Source organism: Heterodontus francisci, chromosome 1 (assembly GCF_036365525.1).
Source record: "Heterodontus francisci isolate sHetFra1 chromosome 1, sHetFra1.hap1, whole genome shotgun sequence".
NCBI classification, from domain to species: domain Eukaryota; kingdom Metazoa; phylum Chordata; class Chondrichthyes; order Heterodontiformes; family Heterodontidae; genus Heterodontus; species Heterodontus francisci.
Window position 1 is genome coordinate 193,543,581 of NC_090371.1, and position 25,438 is coordinate 193,569,018.

The following is a 25,438-nucleotide window of genomic DNA, read 5'->3' on the forward strand; positions in this document are numbered from 1 at the left end:
ATAGAAAAAAAGGTATACAGTCTGTGGAGTTTGTTGATTCGGTTGGCTTCTAGTTGAATTTGGTAGTCCTAAGGTTTTTAGTTTGAAAAGATAGATGACTGATTCGGTAGGCCTCTTGGAGACAGCGATGTAAATGATTTCCTCCAATCGGGTTTCTGATTGTTTCCAGAGTATGCAGAGGTAGTCAGGCAACAGGCAGGGTTCAAAGCTTGCAAGCTGGAATGGAGAGAGAGGGACCTTCACCTGGGTCTGCACATGTCAGAATCCAGATGCTTCTCAATCTGTTTCAGCGAAACACCAGCTTAAAAACATGGGGCTGGGGGCGGGAGGGGGAGCTTGTGACATGACAGCCACCCAGTGATTCAAACTTGGTAATTAGCAGTGTATTTCTTCTTGCTAAAAAGAACAGACAGTTCCCTTAAACTTCCTGGGTCTTGGTTCTTGCGGGGATGAGCAGACATTTCGTTTCCACCTCACAGGCCTCGCAATGTGGGATACAGTGTTTCAAATTGGGTGGTCATCTTAAGCTGCTAGCAAAGTCATCTTTTATCTGTTCCTTTTTAAATTTCTTTTAAAATATATAAATTCAGATCTCTAGTCAGTGGATTAAAGGAAATTATGATTCAACAAAGCACGTTGACATGACACAAAGATAAACTTTCCTCCTTATACTTCTTGACCTATCTGTAATCTTTGATACGGTTGACCACACCATCCTCCTCCAATGCCTCTCCACTGTCATTCAGCTGAGTGGGATTACTCTCACCTGATTCCATTCTTATCAGTCCAATCGTATCCAGAGTATCACTCACAATGGTTTCTCTTCCTGCTCCTGCACCATTACCTCTGGTGTCCCCCAAGGGTCTATCCTTGGACCCCTCCTATTTCTCAGCTACAGACTGTCCCTCAACAACATCATTCGAAAGCACAGTGTTAGTTTTCACATGGATGCTGGCGACACTCAGCTCTACCTCAACACCACCTCTCTCAACTCCTCCACTGTTGCTAATTATCTGATTGCTTATCCAGCATCCAGTACTGGATGAGCAGAAATTTCCTCCAAATACATCTTGGGAAGACTGAAGCAATTGTTTTTGGTCCCCACTCCAAATTCCATTCCCAAACTACCACTCCATCCCTCTCCCTGGCAATAGTCTGAGTTTAAGCCACTTTGTTCGCAGCCTTGGTGTCATATTTGACCCCGGGATGACTTTCTGACCTCATATTCACGCCATCACTAAGACTGCCTATTTCCACTTCCTGGACATTGCCCGACTTTGCCCCTATCTCAGCTCATTTGCCACTGAAACCCTCATCCATGCCTTCATGACCTCTAGACTTGCCTATTCCAACACACTACCGGCTGGTCTCCCATTCCTACCTTCCGTAAACTTGAGGTCATCCAAAACTCTGCTGCCCATGTCTTAACTCACACCAAGTCCGCTTCCCCCATCACCCCTGTGCTTGCTGACCTACACTGACTCCAGGTCAAGCCACATTTTGATTTTAAAATTCTCATCCTTGTTTTCAAATCCCTCCTTGGTCTTGCACCTCCCTATCTATGATCTCCAGCCCCACAACCCTCCGAGATATGTGCACTCATTTAATTCAAGCCTCTTGAGCATCCCTGATTTTACTTCCTCCTCCATTGGTGGCCATGACTTCAGTTGCCTAGGCTCTAAACTCTGGAATTCCCTCTCTACACCTCTCTGCTACTGTACCTCACTTTCCTCCTTGAAGACACTCCTCAAATCCCACCTCATTGACCAAACTTTTGGTCATCTGACCTAATATATCCTTATGTGGCTGGCTGTCATATTTTGTTTTATAATGTTCCTGTGAAACGCCTTGGGACGTTTTATTACATTAAAGGCGTTATATAAATATAATTTATTGTTGTTGTTCACAGTGGAGACATTCGGGGCGGATGTCCTCTGGGTTTTGGAGACTTTGAGGATCCTGCCAAAGACTGCCCCAATTTTACCTATGCAGGGGCAAACTCGGTCATTGGTGCAGGATGCATTATGTGCAGCTCTGTTGTAGTGGGAAGTGCATGGGATGAGAAGTGGGAGCACCTTGAGAAGAGTACCCACTGCTATGAGCCTTTTCTCAATCTTCCCGCTCATGGTCCACCTCCACTGGTTGGAGTCATACCTAGCACAAAGGAAGATGGTTGTGGTTGTTGGAGGTCAATCATCTCAACCCCAAGACATTACTGCTGGAGTTCCTCAGGGTAGTGTCCTAGGCCCAACCATCTTCAGCTGCTTCATCAGTGAACTTCCCTTCATCATAAGGTCAGAAGTGGAGATATTTGCTGATGATTGCACAGTATTCAGTACCATTTGCAACTCCTCAGATACTGAAGCAGCCCGTGCCTGCATGCAGCAAGACCTGGGCAAAATTCAGGCTTGGGCTAAAAGTAACATTTGCACCACAAAAATTCCATCTCCAACAAGAAAGAATCTAGCCATCTCACCTTGACTTTCAACGGCATTACCATTGCTGAATTCCCCACCATCAATATCCAGGCGGTCACCATTGACCAAAAACTTAACTGAACCAGCCATATAAATACTGTGGCTACAAAAATAAGTCAGAGGCTGGGAATTCTGCAGCAATTAACCCACCTTTTGACGCCTCAAAGCCTGTCCAACATCTACAGGGCACACTTGCCTGGATGGGTGCAGCTCCAACAACTCTCAAGAGGTTCAACACCATCCAGAACAATCACATCCACCACATTAACGTTCACTCCCCCCACCACCAGCGCACAGTGGCAGCAGTGTGTACCATCTACAAGATGAACTGCAGCAACTCACCAAGGCTCCTTTGACAGCACCTTCCAAAACCCGTGACCTCTACCACCTAGAAGGATAAAGACAGAAGATACAGGGGAACACCAGCACCTGCAAGTTCCCCTCCAAGTCACACATCATCCTGACATGGCACTATATTGTCTTTCCTTCACTATTGTTGGGTCAAAGTCCTACACACCATATGGACTGCAGTGGTTCAAGAAGGCAGCTCACCACCACCTTCTCAAGGGCAATTAGGGATGGGCAACAAATGCAGGCCTTGCAAGTGATGCTCATATCCCATGAAGAAATAAAAAAAAACTTCCCTGCTAGCCAAGAGTAGGAGAGCATTTGGTTGCATGTGATTGTGATGTTCAGCCACCAAGACAATGCTTTGATTGATATGTAAACTGGTAGCCAGAGTGTGTAGGTCATTGGTTCAGACCAGCATGCACTCGGTGGCCTGCCGTATTTGACTCTCCATGAGATTGGCCACTCTTTCACTGGAGGTGGACATCAGCGCAAATGCCTGAGAAATCATGGCACTCATGCTAGAGATGGACTCCTCCATTTCCTTTATGCAGGTGCGCACGGCCTCTGGAAATTCTGACAAGCAGACACATTTCCGTTGCAGCTGCACAATTACCCATTCAATGTATGACCCCTGCGGCTTAGCATCTGTTTCCAGTTGAACAGATCTTGAAGTGTCCTATGGTCTCTGTCAGTGTCTCTCCACTGCTGTCCTTGTCTCCAGCACCTGCTCCTGCTAACATGTGATGTGCTCCTCACCATGTGCCACCCTATCTGACTGAGAAGCTGGGCCCACTGAGGTAAGTGTATCTGCAGTAGGAGATTGCGCCAGAGTTATGTGATGGTGCTTCCTCAGAGTGCTGCTCCTGGGCTCTTCCGTCAAGTCCTCTGTTGGCACCTTCAATGCGCTTGCGGGAGATAAAAGACATGAGTTAGTCCTGAAGATAGGTGAAATTCAGTTCCAAGTGAGCATGCTGCAGATCATGATATTTAATGTATTGGCAACATCAATTCAACATGAGTGACAGTTAAGTGCCAAGTGGCAGTGCTTCATCGAATGCTGTCACCTGGTCTCTGGGCCACCCCATCTTTCCATTGGCATCGGCCTGTACTGGTGCCACCCTGCCAATTTCAAGAGCTTCCTCCTCCATCGTGGTCAAGGTGACCACGGATGCAGCACGGACCACAAAGTGAAAAACAGAAGGTAGGTTAACTGATGGTCAGGTCGGGTCGGGCGCGGGAAAAAAATGGAAGGACTCGGACCAGGTCGGGCTCGTTCAGATGTGGTTCCGTTGGGCTCGGGTCGGGTTTTTTTTGCAGATCCGAGCAAGCCTTTAATTTGGAGAAGAATTTGCAGGTGGTGGTGTTCTCATGCGTCTGCTGTCCTTGTCCATCTAGGTGGAAGAGGTTGTGGGTTTGGAAGGTGCTGTGAGGGAGGCGTAGTGAGTTGCTGCAGTGCATCTTGTAGTTGGTACACACTGATGGCACTGTGTGTCAGTGGTGGAGGGAGTGAATGTTTAAGATGGTGGATGGGGTGCCCATCAAGCAGTCTGCTTTGTCCTGGATGCTGTCGAGCTTCCTGACGGTTGTTGGAGCTGCATGCATCCAGGCAAGTGGACAGTGTTCTATTATACTCCTGACTTGTGCCTTGCAGATGGTAGACAGATTTGTCGAGTCAGGAGGTGGGTTACTCACCACAGAAGTCCCAGTCTCTGTCCTTCTTTTGTAACCACAGTCTTTATGTGGCTGCTCCACATAAAAACCCCAGGATAGTGGGGGATTCAGCACTGGTAATGCCATTGAATGTCAAGGGGAGATGGTTAGATTCTCTCTTATTGGAGATGGTCATTGCCTGGCACTTTTGTGGTGTGAATGTTACTTGGCACTTAACAGCCCAAGCCTGCATGTTGTCCAAGTCTTGCTGCATAAGGACACAGACTACTTCCATATCTGGGGAGTTGCGAATGGTACTGAACATCGTACAATCATCATTGTACAATCATCAGCAAACATCCCACTTCTGACCTCATGATGGAGAGAAGGTCATTGATGAAGATGGTTGGGCCCAGGACACTGCCCTTAGGACAATTGTAACATTGCCCGACTACACTCCTACTTGAGCTCATCTTGTGCTGAAACCCTCACCCATGCCTTTATTACCCATGTACAACACTTGTGATGCATCCTTGGATGTATTACTACATTAAAGGTCTATATAAATGCAAGTTTTTGTTGTTGTAGATTTTACTTTTCCAATGCTCCCATGGACAGCCTCCCATTTTAAAGCCTCTGTAAACTTGAGCTCACCCAAAACTCTGTTGCCCATATCCTAACTCACACCATGTCCCATCACCTTTGTGCTCACTGACCTACATGGTTTCCAGTCCAGCAACGTCTCGATTTTAAAATTCTCATCTTTGCTTTCCATCCATGGCCCTTTGTAACCTTCTCCAAGCCTTACAACCCTCAGAAATCTCTGTGCTCCTCCATTTTTGACTTCTTGCATAACCTCGATTTTAATCATTCCATCATTGGCAGCCATGCCTTCAGTTGCCTAGGCCCTAAGCTCTGGAATTCTCTACCTAAATCTCTGCCTCTCTACCCTCCTTTAAAATGTCCCTTAAAATCTACCTCTTTGACCAAGTTTATGATCACCTGCCCTAATACCTATTCATGCGGCTCAGTGTCAAATTTTGATTGTTAATGCTCCTGTAAAGTGCCTTGGAATGTTTTATTACATTAAAGGTGCTATATGAATGCAAGTTGTTGCTAATTATTCACACATGCTGAACCAGCATTTTTGTGCATGCATTATGCTTTGGGAAATCTGTAACTTGCCTGTTGTCATTCCTTATTAATTCAATTCCATTAAAGGCATCAGGTTCAAACTTTGTTGTGTGGTTGCTTGGACAAGGGCAGCAAATGCATGGCAACACGACCACCTGCAAGTTCCCCTCCAAGTCACACACCATCCTGACTTGGAACTATATCGCTGTTCCTTCACTGTCGCTGGGTCAAACTCCCTTCCTAACAGCACTGTGGGTATACCTACCCCACATGGACTGCAGCGGTTCAAGAAGGCAGCTCACCACCACCTTCTCAAGGGCAATTAGGGATGGGCAATAAATGCTGGCCTGGCCACATCCCATGAATGAATAAAAAAAACTCGACTTAACATGAACGAATAACATATATATTCATTTGTTTTGCGTTCAATTAAATGTTTAACAGACAGCCTTGGTGCGAGCCAACTTTGGAGTTTGGAATCAACTTTCTGCAAAACTCATCGATTTACAAAAATGTAATCAGTATACACACTTTAAATTGTTTAACGAGTCTTACTATCCTATCTTTATGTCTATAAAAACTCCCACCCGCAGTTTAGTTTTTATTTTAAGTACAGCTGACTTGATGTTGACTTCTATCGTAGGTGTATATTTATTTTAGAAAACTATACGCTTATCGGGATGGTGGTGTGGAAGATTAAAGCGCCTAAATAGAACTTTTTTTTAAATATATGTGGAACGTCCCTCAATCTGAGTCAGTCAGGGCTGGGTCATTACAGCTGGGGGGGGGGGGGGGGGGGATTTGCACCAACGCTCTAATTTCATCAACATTGGCTGAAGTTTGGTGAGTCAGAGGAAAAACTCATGAAGTTTTCTTTATTGCTGTTTGCTTTCCAGGCTTGCACATCATTCTCACTCGGAAGCGGTACACAGGCTGTTTTCGGTTTTGGATATGCTCGTTCTACCAATTTCCAATTTGAAAACTCGATAAAGTCATAATGCATCGGCTTTTTAGTTCTCAGTTGTAATCTTTTCCGTGCTCTGTTTTGATGTTGTAAACGTTTAATACTTTTGAAACGCTCAAGTTAAAAACAATATTTTAAACTTTTGTAATAGCAATGTAAGGATTGCTTCGTAAAGTCTGTTTGACTTTTAAAAGAAGATTTGCTCGGAATAATTCAACCCTTTTATTGAAATTTAAGTTACAAAATTTACTTTTTCTTTTAAAGAAATAGATAACTGTTCAGGTTGAAGTTTTGGTGGGTTTTTTTGTTTAGAGTTTATCAACTGTACCTGTTCTTTACATGAATTGAGTTTTGTGTCTGTGCTGCAGCAATGGCGAGTTTTACTGCTACTCTTCTCTTGGGCTTCTTGCTGCGGACGCTGAGTTGCGGGGTGGCTGCTGGCCCTGCCGAGCCCTCCCCGGACCAGCCCCCGTGCTCGCGGCGCTGCGATGTCTCCAAGTGCCCGAGCCCCAGCTGTTTGCATGGTTATGTGCACGATAGCTGTCATTGCTGCCTTGTGTGCGCTGCTGGGGAGGGACAAGCCTGTGGGCGCCCGGGCCATGTAACTTGCGGTGAAGGGATGGAATGCAAGTCTGTCCACGGCAAGCGTCTGACAAAGGGACCAGGCGTCTGCCGGTGCAAATTCAACTACAAGGTGTGTGGCAGCGACGCCAAAACCTATGACAACGTGTGTAAGTTCAAGTTGGTCAGCAGGAGAGCCCTGCAGCTGCGACTGCCACCGATCGTTCAAGCTCACAAGGGCGCATGTGAAGCAGGTAAGCAAATCCTTTAATAAAGTGCAATTTTTAAGTTCATTGCAAGTATTATTTACAGACTGTTATATCCCAGTAGTCAGCTGGAGCTTATTTGATCAACTTGCAACAATTATATTACAACAGCAATCTTTCAATATAAACAACATATTTATAAAGTGCCTTTAACGTAATAAAGCGTCCCAATGCGATACAAGGCGGCGTTATAAAGCAAAACATGACAGCCAGCCACATTAGAGCAGATGATGGAAAGCTTGGCCAAAGAAGCACGTTCGAGGGAAGAGAGCAAGATGGAGAAGTTTAATAGAAGGAAAGACTTGCATTTATAGAGTGTCTTTCATGACCACTGGATGTCTCAAAAAGCACTTTACAGTCAATGAAGTACTTTTGAAGTGTAGTCACTTGCCGTGTAAGAAACGCAGCAGCCAGTTTGTGTAGGGATGGTGTTCCAGAGTTTAGGGCCCAGGCAGCTGAAGGCGCGGTTAATCAATGGTGAATCAGTTAAAATCGGGGATGCTTAAGAGGGCAGAATTAGAGGAGTGCAGATATCTCAGAGGGTTGTAAGGCTGGAGGAGGTTATAGCGATAAGGATGGAATCGGCATATCAGAATGAGGATCATCGAACATCAAAAAAGACAGGTGCAGAGACTTTGGGTTGAATTTTTAAATGTCCCGCCTCAGAGCCATTTTTGAAAACCCTGATTTGGGGGTGTTGGGGGGTTGAAGGGGAAATAGTGGGGAGACAGCTGCGGGTAACCAGCTAAACCCCTTAATGGGCCCTATTAAGGTCAGTGTGAAGACATCACCTGGAGTTTTCTATTTAGCAGTCAACTAAGGCCGAATCCCGGCTGATGAATGGGGGCCACCTCCTGGCAACAGACTGGGGGTGGGGTGGGGGGGGGGGTGGTGGCGACAGTGCTCTATCTACTATTTTGCTGCCCCCTCCCCCCACCACAAAGTTAGCCTGCCAGCTGTGGCCTCTTTCTATTAAAGTTTTAAAAAAAATGTCTTCAGATGGCACCTCCATTTTGAGGCGCCCTCTCTTTCACATACCTACGTCAGGAGCTCCCGCCTCTGATGATGGGGCTGGCTGCCATTATGACAGTGCTGGAGGACCTCCTATTGACCCTCCAGCCTTGGGAGCCTGCCCTCTTTCCTTAATTGGATGGGGTTCCCAGAGGAGGCCATGTAATTTTCTGCCTCCACAAAAAGTGTCCTCTGGGTCCCCATGCCAGTATATGTGGGTTCCCGGCCCATATTTTCTTTTGACAGCACGATCGGGACTCACAAACGACAATTCCGCTCTTTGGGTGGCCACCATGAAACCACCAAAATAAAATTTGCCCAGACTTCCTACTCGAGCTTTGAAGTAGTGTAATGGATACATGGAATTCAAAGCTCTCGGGATCCCTATCATGTTGTTCTTAAAAGCAACACAAGACTACAATCCTAGATGTGCAAAATAAACTACTGTGACTGCTGAAAGTCTGAAATAAAAACAGAAAATGGTGGAAATGCTCAACAGCACTGACCCGAGTAGTTCCAGCATTTTCTGTTTTTATTCTCGAAATGCATCTTTGTCATGCTACCTGTGCTGAGATAATTACGACAAGACTCTTAAAGGTGAGTTGACACTAACTGCTAACATTATACCGCAACCTGTATGCTTTAAAACATTATTTTTGCTTGAGAAATTATGCCAAATAACAATTTTCTGATGTATTGATTTGATTTAGATTTAGATTTGATTTAGAGATAATTTCCCTTTAATACAAGAAGGATTGTGAATTTACATAGACCATAATTGGGTTCATTACTGTGTTTGGGAGAGTTGCTGCCATTGCTCTACAGGTGAAAAATAACACCTATACTTTAGAATTTTGCACCACTTTGCCACATTCATAATCCTTCTAAATAAGTGAATATTGCATTGATGGTGTTACTCAGTATAGTGGCAGTAATAAGTTTTCTATAATTTTTCAACAACCTTTTTTCAAAGTTATGAACTGGGTTGCACTTTTGAAATTTTTCAAATCCTCCCAAACCCGCGACCTCTAACACCTAGAAAAACAAGGGGATCAGACGCATTGGAACACCACCACCTGCAAGTTCCCCTCCAAGCTGCAAACCATCCTGTCTTGGAACTATATCACTGTTCATTCACAGTAGCTGAGTCAAAATCTTGGAGATCCCTCCTTAACAGCACTCTGGGTGGACCTACATCACATGGACTGGTCTCACCACCACCTTCTCAAGGGCGACGCAGTGGTTAGCACTGCAGCCTCACAGCTCCAGGCACCCAGGTTCAATTCTGGGTACTGCCAGTGAGGAGTTTGCAAGTTCTCCCTGTGACCGTGTGGGTTTTCGCCGGGTGCTCTGGTTTCCTCCCACCGCCAAAGACTTGCAGGTGATAGGTAAATTGGCCATTGTAAATTGCCCCTAGTGCAGGTAGGTGGGAGGGAATATGGGATTACTGTTGGGTTAGTATAAATGGGTGGTTGTTGGTTGGCACAGACTCGGTGGGCCGAAGGGCCTGTTTCAGTGCTATATCTCTAAATAAATAAATAAATGCTGGCCTTGCTTACATCCCATGAATGAACAAAAATTCTATTCTGAAAACTGTGCTAGGCTGCAAGAGAGTGACTGCAATATTTCAGAATTAACCCCAATTAATTTATGTTTTATGGAATAATTACAATACAGCTATTTATTAAATTAAAATGCGACACTGATGTAACACCAGCAGTTCCTAAAAATAATTTGATAACATCTCAATGAGGTGTGACAGCCTTTCGGCTCGGTAGTGCCTTCTGTGGCTATGATCCTGGTTGCGCGGCCTTCTGCCCCCTCTTCTCCTTTCACCCTCATGAGTCTGCTGCTCCTCTGGGTGTTGCAGCCCCACTCCCTCTGGCTGCACCTGTCTCCATTTCTCATTCTCCTTTTCACTGGAGGACTTGCAATCTGAGTGCATGAGACCCATTATTAATTGAGTGCTCACATCTCAAGGCCTATCAACCCCTTATTCTGAATGCATGAATTGTACCTCGGAGAGACCCTTCCAGTGTTCTGCCTCTGATGTGTGTTGCCACTTTGCTGAACCTTCAGCTTTTCACTCCTATGCTTTACTGCTTCTCACCTACGTTGTGTTGCAACGCTGCAATTGCACTTCCAGTCAACACAGAGTTGCCGCTGAGCTCTCGCCTCCTTATAGCCGGCAAGACTCTGAAGCTCCGTGCTTCCTGTGTGCCCCCAGTAAAATTCAAAACACTCCTCAAAATTACAGTCAATTGGCTTGTTAACAAGCTCAATTGCCTACCGGCCACCACTATGTACACTCTCAACCCCCCCTGCCCCCCCATCCCGACTATAATAAAAGCAAAATACTGCGGATGCTGGAAATCTGAAATAAAAACAAGAAATGCTGGAAATACTCAGCAGGTCTGGCAGCATCTGTGGAGAAAGAAGCAAAGTTCACGTTTAAGGTCAGTGAAGGGTCACTGACCTGAAACATTAACTCTGCTTCTCTCTCCACAGATGCTGCCAGACCTGCTGAGTATTTCCAGCATTTCTTGTTTTTATTATCCCCCATCCTGACTGCCTCCGGGAAACTTCAACATTGGGGGGAACACATCAGGCTTCCACTCTGACACATTCCCCTGCCATTTTCCCGGCCTACCCACCTCTCAGCCCATCATCCCGGGGCCGGTAAAGTTCTACCCTTACAGTGCACAAAGACACTTTATGAAAATATATTAAACAGCACTAACACAGCAAACTAAAATTCAAAATAAAATTCTCTGGAATGCTTTCCTGGCCTCTGAAGGTAACTGAGTGAAACTCAAGGACATTAATGCAACATTCCAATCTATAATCAACCCTGACCACTTGCATTGCAATTGACATTTCCGCAGTACCAGCAGTATTGGAAACTTGATGCTGTGTAACATACTTGGTTATCTGCAGCTATACTTATCCTTTAAACCTCCTATTCTAATTCTAAACCTGATATTTATTGGGTTTTTTAAGGGAGATAATGGAAAGAAAAAATATTTTTTAAAATTTTGATAATTTTTGAGGCTTACCAATATACCTATGTCCTCTAATTGTGGTGGTCATCCCAGAATTGTGTATGTATCACTGTAACTGTGAGCTACTTGGTGTATTCTCTTCATTAATGTATTATATCATAATATTCTCTTAGATGAACAAACAGTAACTGATGCTTCATTACTCCATCACTAGTTGATGTTTGTGTTTTGAATTGTTATATTTTCTGACAATTTGCAATTAATATTTGAGAATATTTCAACAAAATTGTGGAATTCAGTTCTGCCCTACTTTCCTTAACAAGTTTATGTTTATATGGGTGTATCAGATTTTAAATATTAGTAACTTTATGAATTTCAAAAATAATGTGCAACATTTCTTCTGCGTAGTATAGGTCATTCACATCCAAACAGCCCAAGATATAAATTCAATTTTATAGCAGATGTGGTGGAGAAAATTGCACCTGCCGTTGTTCACATTGAGCTGTTTTTAAGGTAAGTCTGTCAACAGTCTGTGCATGGAATATTACAAATGTAAGATACTATATGGTATACTTGAATTAATTTAATTTTGAATAATGCTTTCTTGGGACATGGGTGCCGCTGGCACAGCCGACTTTTATTGCTATGTCTAGTTGCCCTGAGAAGGTGATTGTGGGCCTTCTTCTTGAACTGCTAGTAGTGCTGATCCATGTGTGGCTTGTGAGGCCACTTCAAAGGGCAGTTAAAAGTCAACCATGTTGATATGGAACTGGAGTCACAGTTAAGGACAGGAGTTTACCTACCCGTAAGGACTTTAGCGAACTGGTTATGTTTTTACAACAACCTTACAGTTTCGTGGCCATTTTTACAGTTACCAGCTTTTTATTTCCAGATTTTAAAAGCTGAATTCAAATTCCTAAACAACATTGTGAGATTTGAACTCACATTCTCTGGATTATTTGTCCAGTAACTTAACCACTACACTACTGTACCCCTTTAATTCATTATGCTTGGGATTCCCCTTCATAATAAAGGGCTAGAAATGATGGACTTCCTAAACATTTATTTCAAGTTTCTTCAAGCTCAAATGTATTATTCTCCACCAACCTTCACAAAACTGATATCAGGCTTTCTTGCAATGACTGCATAAATGTCATAGTTTTATATTTTGATAGAGAGTGCTGACTGACTGAGAATAAATGCTTGACAAAGTAACACCATTGACAGTTTGAATGTTGCTGTAAATTACGAGAGCACTGGTTTCTTTGTTATCTAAGCCCCTGCAGTATGCTATGGACTTGAATTCACTCACAGCAAGTTTTTATTCTTCACATTGCAATGTCTTCTGATTCAGTGAGCTTTATCAATCAGGTGTATCCATTATAGTTTGTTTCTTCTGTTACCATTGTGAATTTTAATTTTACTTGCTAACTGTTGTCAATTTAGCTGTCGCATTTTGTAGTGACAGGAAGAGAGAGTTTATGTAAGTTTATAATACCAGAACAGAATTTAATAGTGTCAGGTGATGAATGCCTTGTTTGAAAATAATACATCCCTTTTATGAGGTTATTATACTTCTAAATTATAATTATTTTTGTGTTGAATAAAATGTTCAAATTGTAGAAAATTTATTACATTAAAATTACTATTTATGTATTGGCAATGAAAAACATTCACTCTGTGCTCTTAAAAAAAAAAATGTAGAAAATCTGTCACCCTTGTTTCAATTTTTTCTACAAACACAGGCATCCTCTCTTGAGACGAAATATCCCACTGTCAAGTGGCTCTGGCTTTATAATATCAGATAGTGGGCTAATTGTGACCAATGCCCATGTGGTAGTGTCTAGCAACACTGTAATTTCAGGTCAACAACAGCTAAAGGTGCAGGTACACGATGGAAAAAACTATGAAGCAACAATAAAAGATATTGACAAGAAATCAGATATAGCAACAATAAAAATTAATCCGAAGGTAAGTGAATCATCTTTTGGTTAAACTTTAAGAGTCAGAAAATTAAGTTTTGTATTATTTACTATGATTATTCATTCTTCTTTTGATATATTATGTCCTTATTCAGCTGAAGAGTGTCAATACTGAAAAACTTGAAAAAAAAAGACTTACCCCAAATGACAGTATCAAGTCATTGCAGATCAGGTACATAGCAGGCCAGATGCAGAGTCCACTCTGTTCCCTGAAATATCTTAATGACCAAACTCAGAAGAGAAGCCTCGCTCCCGCCCCCACCAATTCCCGTTGCACTAGTGTAAATTTGTCCATTTCCCACACCTACCATCCTCATGTCCCTTTGAGTAGAACTGCAAATTCTTTTATAATCACTGCTGATCTAAAGTCAATTTGTGCTGTAGAGAAAGCCTTATCTGCTCTCATTTAGAATTTATACAGCTATCTGAGAGAGGAAACTTTCATTCTAATAGGCTGGGCTGGATCAAAACCCAGAAGTAAAAAAGCAGTAGGGATGAAGTTGGTTTTCAGTGATAGTGTGAAATAGGCAATATCAAAGAGGCAGTTTGTTTTACACCCCATCTGATTTTCTTTTCTATGATCTTAATGGAAAAGAGAATAGAATGGGGTGTAAAACAGGCTGCTGATTTATTGCCGTCTGCTTTACTCTAGCTCTCAAAACCAGTTTCTCCCCCATTGTCTAAACCACAGGACAGCCAATTCTAAAATAAATAGTTTAATTGTAGAAAGGTAACTGCTGCCAAATTTACAGATTCTGATTAAAGGTTAAGGGGTCAATAATGCAATGCTGACCAGCCATTGTGCATAGGATGATCGAAATATTAAGGGCAGAGGCCTGCTGTGTGCCCATTGTAAATAATGCAACAGGGAAGTGTCAGTCATTGAAAGCCTATGCACTGGGCAGGTGCTCGGGCTGTTTAGTGCCTGAAAATATAGAACAAAGTGTAAATACACTTAACTTGTAGCACTTTCTAAGACTTAACACATTTCTTACCTGCTCACATGAACTAGTTATGGGTAAGACAGCATTCACTTTTTCTCTACCTCTGTTGAGGTTGCTTTTGCACTACTTTTCAGAGGGGAAAGGCACTTTTCTGCGGGAAACATGGCAGCAGAACCTAAAAGCTGCATGTTGGAAGGGTGCCATTTGCCGACTTGGTATTGTAGCTGCCACTTCTATCCCTCAGCTTTTAAGACAATCAGCAAACTTTTATGAGATGCTGTGTACACAGTGTACCAGGAGCTCTCTGATATGAAGTGAATAAGCTGACCTTGCATTATATCACGAGATCAGCTTATATCACAGCAGGTGCACACACCGCCCAAACATCAGTGCTTCCATTGCCAGGCATTGGGACCACATTATTAGCCCCTAAATGTTATAGCATGTGAGCAGCTTGGAGAAAGCAGTAGTTTTTTCTTCCAAAAAATGTCTCAAATTCAGACAGAAATTTCAATAAATTGTTTCTGTCTGTAACTGAATAGGCAATGGCAAGCTGAAATCAATTCTTATTTTACAATCAAAATGCAACAACAGGCAGAAATGAATTTCTTATTTATACATGGCAAAAATGTGGCAAAGGATATAGCCATAGAGTCATTATGGCACAGAAGGAGGCCATTCAGCCCATCAAGTACATGCCAGCTCTCTAAAGAGCAATCCAGTAAATCCCATTCCCTGCTGTATCCCTATAACCCTGCAAGTTTATTTCCCTCAGTTGTCCATCCAATTTCCTTTTGAAATCATTCATTGTCTCCACTTCCACAACCCTCGTAGGCAGTGAGTTCCAGGTCATTAACACTCGCTGCGTTAAAAAAGTTCTTCCTCACATCCTCCCTGCATCTCTTACCCAAAACCTTAAATCTATGTCCCCTAGTCCTCGCATCATCACCTAATGGGAACAGCTTTTCTTTGTCTACCTTATCTAAACTTGTACATAATCTTGTACACTTCTATCAAATCTCCCCTCAACCTCCTTTACTTCAAGGAGAACAACCCCTGCTTCTCCAATCTAACCTTCAAGCTAAAATCCCTCATCCCTGGAACCATTCTGGAAAATCTTCTCTGTACCCTCTCAAGGACCCTTGCATTCTTCCTAAAGTGCGGTGACCAGAACTGAATGCAATACTCCAGTTGCAGCCTAACCAGAGCTTTATAAAGGTTCAGTACAACTTCCCTGCTTTTATACTCAATATCTCTGTTTATGAAGCTCAAGATCCCATATGCTTTGCTAACTACTCTCTCAATATGTCCTCCCACCTTCAAGGATGCACGTGAACCCCCTGGATCCTTTGTTCCTGCGAACTCTTTACAACTGTGCCATTAAGTCTATATTGTCTTTTCATTACCCCTTCTGCCAAAATTCATCACCTCACACTTCTCTGTATTAAATTCCATCTGTCACTTGTCTGCCCATTCTGCTAGCCCATCTTTATCATGTTGCAGTCAATTGGTATCATCCTCACTGTCACAACTCCAAGTTTGGTATCATCAGTAAATTTTGAAATTCTATTCTGTATTCCAATATCCAAGTCATTTTTATATATATATATATGTCAAAAAAGCAGTGATCCTAGCACTGAACCTTGGGGAACACTGCTGTCTACCATCCTCCAGTCTGAAAAACAACCATTTACCATGACTCTCTTTTAGATGAATGATGGTAGATTTTTCATATTATTCCACAACTGAGGAAGACCTCTGAGTTTACAAAGATCAAGTTTAAGTAAATTACAAAGACTTTTCACACAGCTGGAATCAAATGGCCATTACACATTACTGCGTGTACTGCTTATAGCACCACTGCATGTTTAAATATACTGTACATATTTAAATAAGCTACAGGACACTAAAGGGAGTTTTATGATATCAGAAAAAAGAAAGAACTCGTGTCATGCAGACCCCACCTGCCAGGATTGAGGCATATTAATTTTGTCATATGAACATTGATTTTAAACTGTTGCTGGAGTGAAGAAAGGACTTGTTAAAAAAAATCACCAGACACTTGGATAGAAAAATATTTGCATACTAACAGACAGTGCTTGGAGAGACAAAGGACTATTCTCTGGTCTACTTAACCCAAAATGGACTGTGATCACCAGACATTGAAGGTGAGAAAGCTCACAATCCAGGATGACTGCTAAGATGGCGGAATCCACAAACAGAAGTGGTCAAACCAGCTCGTCACATGACTAACCTGCTGGGCAACCTGGGTTTTTTTGAATTGTGCTAGAGAGAAAAGGAGAAGGCATTTGAAACTGAAGCTGGAGCAAGGAAGCCTCTCGCTCTCTCGCTCTCTCGCTCTCTTTCTTGCTTTCTCCCAAGCCACCGGACCCACGGAAGACTCACAAACCTCAAGAGAGAAAAGACTCCGACATCGAAACAAGTTGAAGTGTGAACTGGGCCCCAATGAACAGCAGGTCTGACCAGCAACCAAAGACGCCACATTGAACTTAAAGGACTGTAACTACCACAAACTTTCCCCTCTATTCCTTCTACTTTTTCTGTCTCTATCTGTGTGTGTGTTTATCACGTTTGCATGCTAGCGTGGTCGCGTCACATATTCGTAGTCGGTAACCGGAATAGAGTTTAAGATTAATAAGCTTCTACCTTTCTTGTTTAAAATCTAAGAAAACCTGTCTGAATTGATTTCTTTGCCTTACAATTGGAAAGTGGTGAACAAGGATTCACTAAAGGGGGAGCTAAAACACGGTGTTTTTTAAAAATGGAATCCTGTTACGGTTAAACCAGGCAATGGCTGAGCGGGAACCTCGAGACCCCTCTCACCTGGTCGTAACACATGTTTATATAGCAACTTTTACTTTCACAATGGCTGTGAGGCATTTTAGGACAATGTAGAAATGTTGAAATGTCAACTGTCATATAAGGAAAGAAAAGCTATTATGATATCCAGAGAGTTTGTGCAACTTTGCAAAGAAAACGTTATTTCTATTCCAGCCTATGGGAAGCATGATGTTATTTGATAAAATTACATTATGAATTTTGGAAAACATATGCTTTAATTTAATATTATGATACTTTGCAGAGAAAGCTACCAATACTATCACTGGGTCAGTCTGTTGACCTCAGGCCAGGAGAATTTGTAGTTGCTATTGGGAGTCCTTTTGCTTTGCAAAATACAGTAACTACTGGAATTGTCAGCTCAGCACAGAGGGAAGGACGAGAGCTGGGTCTAAGAGACTCAGATATGGACTATATACAAACAGATGCCATAATCAATGTAAGTGCAATATACCAAGATATTTTCAACGTGTGGTGAACTAACTTGAACATAGTGATAGTCATCTGGTTCAACAGACACTTTTTGTGGTGCTTTTGCAGCTTTAATTGCAAACAACAGTAATTTCTGTCCCAGAGACATTGACACTACAGTTGCTGTGTTTGCCAGCAAGGACATAACATTAGAAAGCACAGAATGAGAAAGGGTCATTTAGCCCATGTAACTTGCTCAATGCAAGTAATCAAATAAAATTCCAGAATATCTGCCCCATTCTACATGCCCACTATTCAATGCTGACCAGTTAGTTTACACAGTTGATTTTCCCTTGGCTATACAACACAAGAACCAGCAGTGTTACAGTAGAGCAGTCCTCATTCTCAAAGCTATTAATTTAACACCGGCAGACCTCTTTTCCATGCCAAAAATTATGCACTCTGGCAGCCAGAACTTAAATACCTTTATTATACAAAATATTTAATGTTACATGTTTTAATCAAATATTATGTGGTCTTTGCTGTAGTGATTCACAATAGATTTTATATAGCAGGTTGTTTTCAATAAGGTTTAAATCTAATGAGTTCCAAAAAAAGGGTGATATTTAGATTTTGCCTTTTGATATACCAGTTTTTTAAAAAAAATCTCTTGATCTAACTTTGTGTGTAATTAAAGTTAATGGATTCGGTGACAAATGAACTAAAGCCAAGGAAATTATTCATATTCAAATATGGAATAGTTTTGTAAAAGCGAAAGTGTAGATGCTGGAAATCTGAAATAAAAACAGAAAGTGTTGGAAATACCCAGCAGGTCTGGCGGCATCTGTGGAGAGAGAAGCAGAGTTAATGTTTCATCAGTTCTGATGAAATGTCACAAATCTGAAACGTTGGGCTGAATTCTATAAATCCACCGCTGAAATTGGCGGTTGGCGAAAAAAAATGGTGGCCTGCACGCCAAAGAGCTGCTGCGATTTCAAGAATGGCGGCTCATTTAAATAGCCAGGGTGGACCACCCCCCTCCCCGATCACATGGAGAGGGCGGACTGTCAGTCCCCGGCAACGGTATCAGCTGCCTATGCGCATTTTTAAAGGGGGGCTGTTAACCCAACTGGGACATTTAAATATTTAAAGTGAAATTGAATTAAAATAAATAAATACATTTCTTTTGCCCCTCTTCCACCACCCCCCCCAATATCAATTAAATTAATTATTTACCCTTCCCCCCCCAAAAAAACACTTACCTTCACAATCTGACCTTTCCCCACCCAAACTGCACAAACTTTAAACTATAACCCTTCCCCCATCCCCTACAACCATGACATTCATGTGACTCTGTTTCCCCCCCCCCCCCCCCCCCCACATCACGCCAACACTGAGAAAGTTACCTCTTCCCGCCTCCCCAAGAGTGTTGCGCCTCCTTTCTCGGACGGGAATCCGAAGGCGTGGCAGTGCTGGCTGCCAGGTTGAAGAACGCAACGGGACTTCAGGAGGCGACAAGTGACTCATTAGTTCAGGTGATTTAATTTATTTAAATATTTAAATGGTGGTCCTGTCGCTGAGCGGCAGGGGGGCCGCCACGAGGCCTCGCCACCACTGGCAATATCGGGCCAGGCCCTGCCAGCATTGAGGTCCGTGGCTGGTCTCATCCGGAGCGATCTTCATGTCACCCCCACCACGGATCCTGACATCGAGACCTCTATAGAATCCAGCCCGTTATCTCTGTTTCCCTCTCCATGGAATCATTTTGCATGATTTCATGGAACCAGTTTTGGAAAAAGCCAGGTGGGAATGGAAATTGTATCTTGGGAATTTGGTATTAACCATGGTGACAATGAAAGAAACATTTATTTTTCTACCTTGTATTAATTCTTACTGGTTGGTTGAAGAGTAGGTTGAAGATGTTAATACAATAGCGATAGCAATCCATAGGTGGGATGTCTAAGTATAAAGCACACTACTTACCATATATTTTGGGTTTCAATAACCTTTGGAAAACCAACCTGTTCAAAACAACAACAACAAGCATATGTTTCTGCATTTGCTTTTTAAAATCATTACCGTGTGACTGTACAAAGTAATGACGGCAGGCATTATAACAGCTTAATACTTTTGAAGAGCAAGGAAAAATAAAGAAAAATAATGTTGGCTGATGTGGTCAGTAGCTGTTCAGTCAAACACAATTATGTTTTGTTCTGAACTCACCCACCGCAATAAACATGACAATCATGGACCCTTTGCAGAAGGTGACACTGCATTGAATTCGGACCAAATAAGACCAGTAATGTTTTTCCATCTTGTTTTGTCAAATGTGGCCTCAAATGAGATATTCAGAACCGTGGTTCCCTGTCCTATTATTTGGCCAGTAAATGTTTTGGGAAATCTGCATGGGTGTAAACATCAGGTGAGGGTAGGATTGAGGTCAAATGTGATGGTCCACAGTTGGTCAGTCGAACTCACTGTCAGGATTTGTAAATACAGAACACCTATTGGAATGAAATACCAGAGAGCTTCCTCTGGTGGCGCTATGTGTCACTACCTTCCAGAGGGAATAATATGAGAAAAAATCTGAGGAGAAAACATAACTAAAGGAGAGTCAGATACTACCATTTTATTTTTAGTGAAGTGCAATTCCACTTACTGATTGTTCACAAATGGTTAACTTATCAGTTATTAGTAATGTTGTGCATAAAGCTGTTCAGTCTAATGCTGTCAAATATTCAATACATGTAATGTGATAAACACTTAATGTCTTTGCTCTTTTCTGCATATTGCACATTTCTGAAGTATGGAAATTCTGGAGGACCTTTGGTGAATTTGGTAAGCCCAATTACGTGCAGTTTCATTTTCTTACACATGCAAAGTTAAAATCTTTAACATTTAATTGAAAAATGTACCCATGATACACTTTATTGCATTGTGTTTCATGTGAGCTTGCCTTTTTTCGGCTCTACAGAACAAATTCGGCACTTACATCTGGAAGTTGGGAAATTGTTTTGCATAAGAGTTAGCACAGTTTTATCTGTTGCAAAAATAAATAAGCCATGTAAAACTTCAAAGCACATTTCATTCTCCGAATCTAACAATGGCAAATACAATAAATGATATTTATAATACACCTTGGAGTTTTTTTGAATGTTCTTTTAAATCTTATCATCCTACAGGATGGAGAGGTTATAGGAATAAACACACTGAAAGTTACCGCAGGAATTTCCTTTGCAATTCCATCAGATCGCATTGCAATGTTTCTTATTGATTCTCATGATAAACAAACCAAAGGTAAGAGTTTTAAGTGCATGAATTAAACTGGTTTATCTTCTAGGGAGGAACATACTACAGTATGAAAGCATAATCTTGACTACTACAAGAATAAGAAACAAATAGCATCTTACAATACGTACTATAATGTGTGAAGTCTGACAGCCCAGACTAATAGTAGGAAGTTCTTCTTCTTTGGCCTCCTTGTCTTGAGAGACAATGGGTATGCGCCTGGAGGTGGTCAGTGGTTTGTGAAGCAGCGCTTGGAGTGCCTATGAAGGCCAATTTGAGAGTGACAGACTCTTCCACAGGTGCTGCAGATAAAATTGGTTGTCGGGGCTGTTACACAGTTGGCTCTCTCCTTGCGCTTCTGTCTTTTTTCCTGCCAACTGCTAAGTCTCTGACTCGCCACACTTTAGCCCCGCCTTTATGGTTGCCCGCCAGCTCTGGCGATCGCTGGCAACTGACTCCCACGACTTGTGATCATTGTCACAGGACTTCATGTCGCATTTGCAGACGCCTTTAAAGCGGAGACATGGACAGCCGGTGGGTCTGATACCAGTGACGAGCTCGCTGTACAACATGTCCTTGGGGATCCTGCCATCTTCCATGTGGCTCACATGGCCAAGCCATCTCAAGCGCCGCTGGCTCAGTGGGGTGTATATGCTACACCCTACTGTCTTGCCATCTAATGCCAAGGATTCTCCAGAGGCAGCGAAGATGGAATGAATTGAGATGTCGCTCTTGGCTGACATACGTTGTCCAGGCCTTGCTGCCGTAGAGCAAGGTACTGAGGACACAGGCTTGATACACTCAGACTTTTGTGTTCCGTGTCAGTGCGCCATTTTCCCACACTCTCTTGGCCAGTCTGGACAGCAGTGGAAGCCTTTCCCATGCGCTTTTTGATTTCTGCATCGAGAGACAGGTTACTGATGATAGTTGAGCCTAGGTCGGTGAACTCCTGAACCACTTCCAGAGCGTGGTCGCCAATATTGATGGATGGAGCATTTCTGATGTCCTGTCCCATGATGTTCGTTTTCTTGAGGCTGATGGTTAGGCCAAATTCGTTGCAGGCAGTCGCAATCCTGTGGATGAGTCTCTGCAGTCTCTTCAATGTGGGATGTTAATGCAGCATCATCAGCAAAGAGGAGTTCCCTGATGAGGACTTTGCTCTTAGACGGGCAAGGTTGAACAACCTTCCACATGATCTTGTTTGGAGGAAAATCCCTTCTTCTGAGGACTTGAATGCATGTGAGAGCAGCAGGGAGAAGAAGATCCCAAACAGTGTGAGTGCGAGAACACAGCCCTGTTTCACGCCACTCAGGATAGGAAAGGGGTCTGATGAGGTGCCGCTATGCTGAATTGTGCCTTTCATATTGTCATGGAATGAGGTAATGATACATTAGTAGCTTTGGTGGACATCTGATCTTTCACATGCGTTCAAATCCTCTGAAGAAGGAATTTTCCTCCACACAAGATCAGGGAGCAGGTTGTTTAATCTTGCCCGTCTAAGAGCGAAGTCCAAAGTACGGAAAGTCCTTATCAGAGAACTCCTCTTTGCTGACGATGCTGCTTTAACATCTCACACTGAAGAGTGCCTGCAGAGTCTCATCGACAGGTTTGCGTCTGCCTGCAATGAATTTGGCCTAAACATCAGCCTCAAGAAAACGAACATCATGGGGCAGGACGTCAGAAATGCTCCATCCATCAATATTGGCGACCACGCTCTGGAAGTGGTTCAGGAGTTCACCTACCTAGGCTCAACTATCACCAGTAACCTGTCTCTAGATGCAGAAATCAACAAGCGCATGGGTAAGGCTTCCACTGCTATGTCCAGACTGGCCAAGAGAGTGTGGGAAAATGGCGCACTGACACGGAACACAAAAGTCCGAGTGTATCAAGCCTGTGTCCTCAGTACCTTGCTCTACGGCAGCGAGGCCTGGACAACGTATGCCAGCCAAGAGCGACGTCTCAATTCATTCCATCTTCGCTGCCTTCGGAGAATACTTGACATCAGGTGGCAGGACTATATCTCCAACACAGAAGTCCTTGAAGCGGCCAACACCCCCAGCTTATACACACTACTGAGTCAGCGGCGCTTGAGATGGCTTGGCCATGTGAGCCGCATGGAAGATGGCAGGATCCCCAAAGACACATTGTACAGCGAGCTCGCCACTGGTATCAGACCCACCGGCCGTCCATGTCTCCGCTATAAAGACGTCTGCAAACGCGACATGAAATCGTGTGACATTGATCACAAGTCGTGGGAGTCAGTTGCCAGCATTCGCCAGAGCTGGCGGGCAGCCTAAAGACAGTGCTAAATTGTGGCGAGTCGAAGAGACTTAGTAGTTGGCAGGAAAAAAGACAGAGGCGCAAGGGGAGAGCCAACTGTGCAACAGCCCCGACAAACAAATTTCTCTGCAGCACCTGTGGAAGAGCCTGTCACTCCAGAATTGGCCTTTATAGCCACTCCAGGCACTGCTTCACAAACCACTGACCACCTCCAGGCGCGTATCCATTGTCTCTCGAGATAAGGAGGCCCAAAAGAAAAAGAAGTAGCTTTGGTGGACATCCGATCTTTTCTCGTAGTCTGAAGAGACCACGTCTGCTGACGAGTTCAAAGGCTTTGGTGAGATCAATGAAAGCAACATAGAGGGACATCTGTTGTTCGCGGCATTTCTCCTGTAGCTGGCAAAGGGAGAACAGCATGTCAATGGTGGATCTCTCTGCTCGAAAGCCACACTGTGCCTCAGGGTAGACAGGCTCAGCCTGCTTCTGGAGCCTGTTTAAAGCGACTCGAGCAAAGACTTTCCCCGCTATGCTGAGCAGGGAGATTCCACGGTAGTTGTTGCAGTCACCGCAGTCACCTTTGTTCTTATAGAGGGTGATGATATTGGCATCGTGCATGTCCTGTGTACTGCTCCCTCGTCCCAGCACAGGCAAAGCAGTTCGTAGAGTGCTGAAAGTATAGCAGGCTTGGCACTCTTGATTATTTCAGGGGTAATGCCGTCCTTCCCAGGGGCTTTTCCGCTGGCTAGAGAATCAATGGCATCGCTGAGTTCCGATTATGTTGGCTGTACGTCCAGCTCATCCATGACTGGCAGAGACTGGGCTGCATTGAGGGCGGTCTCAGTGACGACATTTTCCCTGGAGTACAGTTCTAGGTAGTGCTCCACCCAGCGGTCCATTTGCTTGCGTTGGTCAGTGATTGTGTCCCCTGATTTAGATTTGAGGGGGGCGATCTTCTTGATGGTTGGCCCAAAAGCTCTCTTAATGCCATCATACATTGCTCTGATGTTTCTGGTGTTGGGGGCCAGCTGAATACGACTGCATAGGTGTTAACAGTAGTCATTTTCGCAGCGCCTGGCTGTTCTTTGTGCAGCGCTTCTGGCTGCTTTAAGTGCTACGGATGTTAACACGCTGGGGGCTTTCTAGTAGTTCAGCAGTGCAATGTGCTTAGAGGCTATGACAGGTTCCAGCACTTCAAAATGAGATTGAAACCAGTCTACATTCCGCTTCACACGTTTGCCCTAGATGGTCATTGCTGAGTCATAGATGGCGTCTCTGATGTGGGCCCACTTGGACTCTGCATCCCCTGTAGGAGTGTTTTGAAGGACTTTTTCAAGTGAATTTAGAAACCTATGTAACAGCTGTGGATGAGAGATTCTGCTCGTGTTGATGCGCGGGCGGCCCTTCTGCTTGTAGTGATGCAGCTTCTTTGGTTTGAGTCTAACCTTGCTGCACACCAGGGAGTGGTCGGTGTCGCAGTCTGCACTGTGGAAGCTGCGTGTGATTTGAACGCTGTTTAAAGAGGCTCGCCTTGTGACGATGAGGTCCAGCTGGTGCTGATGTGTTTTTGGGTGCCTCCAAGAAACCTGGTGACAGGGTTTAGTGTGAAAGAATGAGTTGGTGATGCAGAGGTTATGATAGGTACACAACTCAAGCAGTCTCTGTTCATTCTCATTCATCCTTCCAATGCCATAGTGCCCAAGGCAGGAGGGCCATGCGTCATGGTCGGCCCCAACCCTGGCATTAAAGTCCCCCAGCAGGAACAGGTGCTCGGTATTGGGGATTCTACTAATGATATTATGGATAATAAAAGCAAAATATTGTGGATGCTGGAAATCTGAAATAAAAACAAGAAATGCTGGAACCACTCAGCAGGTCTGGCAGCATCTGTGGAAAGAGAAGCAGAGTTAACGTTTCGGGTCAGTGACCCTCCTTCGGAACCCTGTTTTTATTTAATGATATTATGAAGTTCCTCGTAGAACTGGCCTTTAGCTTCAGGTGGGGAGCAGAGTGTTGGAGCATAGATGCTGAGTAGGTGTACTGGACCAGAGGCGGTTAACAGTCAGATGGACAGTATGCGTTCTGAGCCATTTGAGGGTGGCTCTATCATGCTGAGCAAAGTTTCTGATGGTGAAGCCCACTCCATGCTGTCTTGTTTCTTCAGGATCCCTACCCTGCCAGAAGAAGGTGTAGTCTTGCTCTCTTAGAGATCCGCTCGCAGGGAGGCATGTCTCCTGAAGTGCTGCAATGTCCACATTGAG

At 43.6% G+C, this 25,438-nt stretch overlaps 1 protein-coding gene across 1 annotated transcript in view; it reads left to right on the forward strand.

Moving 5' to 3' along the window:
* The first annotated feature begins 6,523 nt into the window (after positions 1–6,523).
* Positions 6,524–25,438, forward strand: part of LOC137374131 (serine protease HTRA3-like) — a 49,491-nt gene continuing 30,576 nt past the window's right edge. Inside the window, exons 1-6 of the mRNA XM_068039904.1 lie at positions 6,524–7,391; positions 11,830–11,929; positions 13,162–13,387; positions 17,446–17,640; positions 20,418–20,450; positions 20,795–20,909. Of these exons, the coding sequence (XP_067896005.1) occupies positions 6,947–7,391; positions 11,830–11,929; positions 13,162–13,387; positions 17,446–17,640; positions 20,418–20,450; positions 20,795–20,909 (1,114 nt within the window). The 5' untranslated portion in view covers positions 6,524–6,946. The remainder of the gene's footprint in view (positions 7,392–11,829; positions 11,930–13,161; positions 13,388–17,445; positions 17,641–20,417; positions 20,451–20,794; positions 20,910–25,438) is intronic.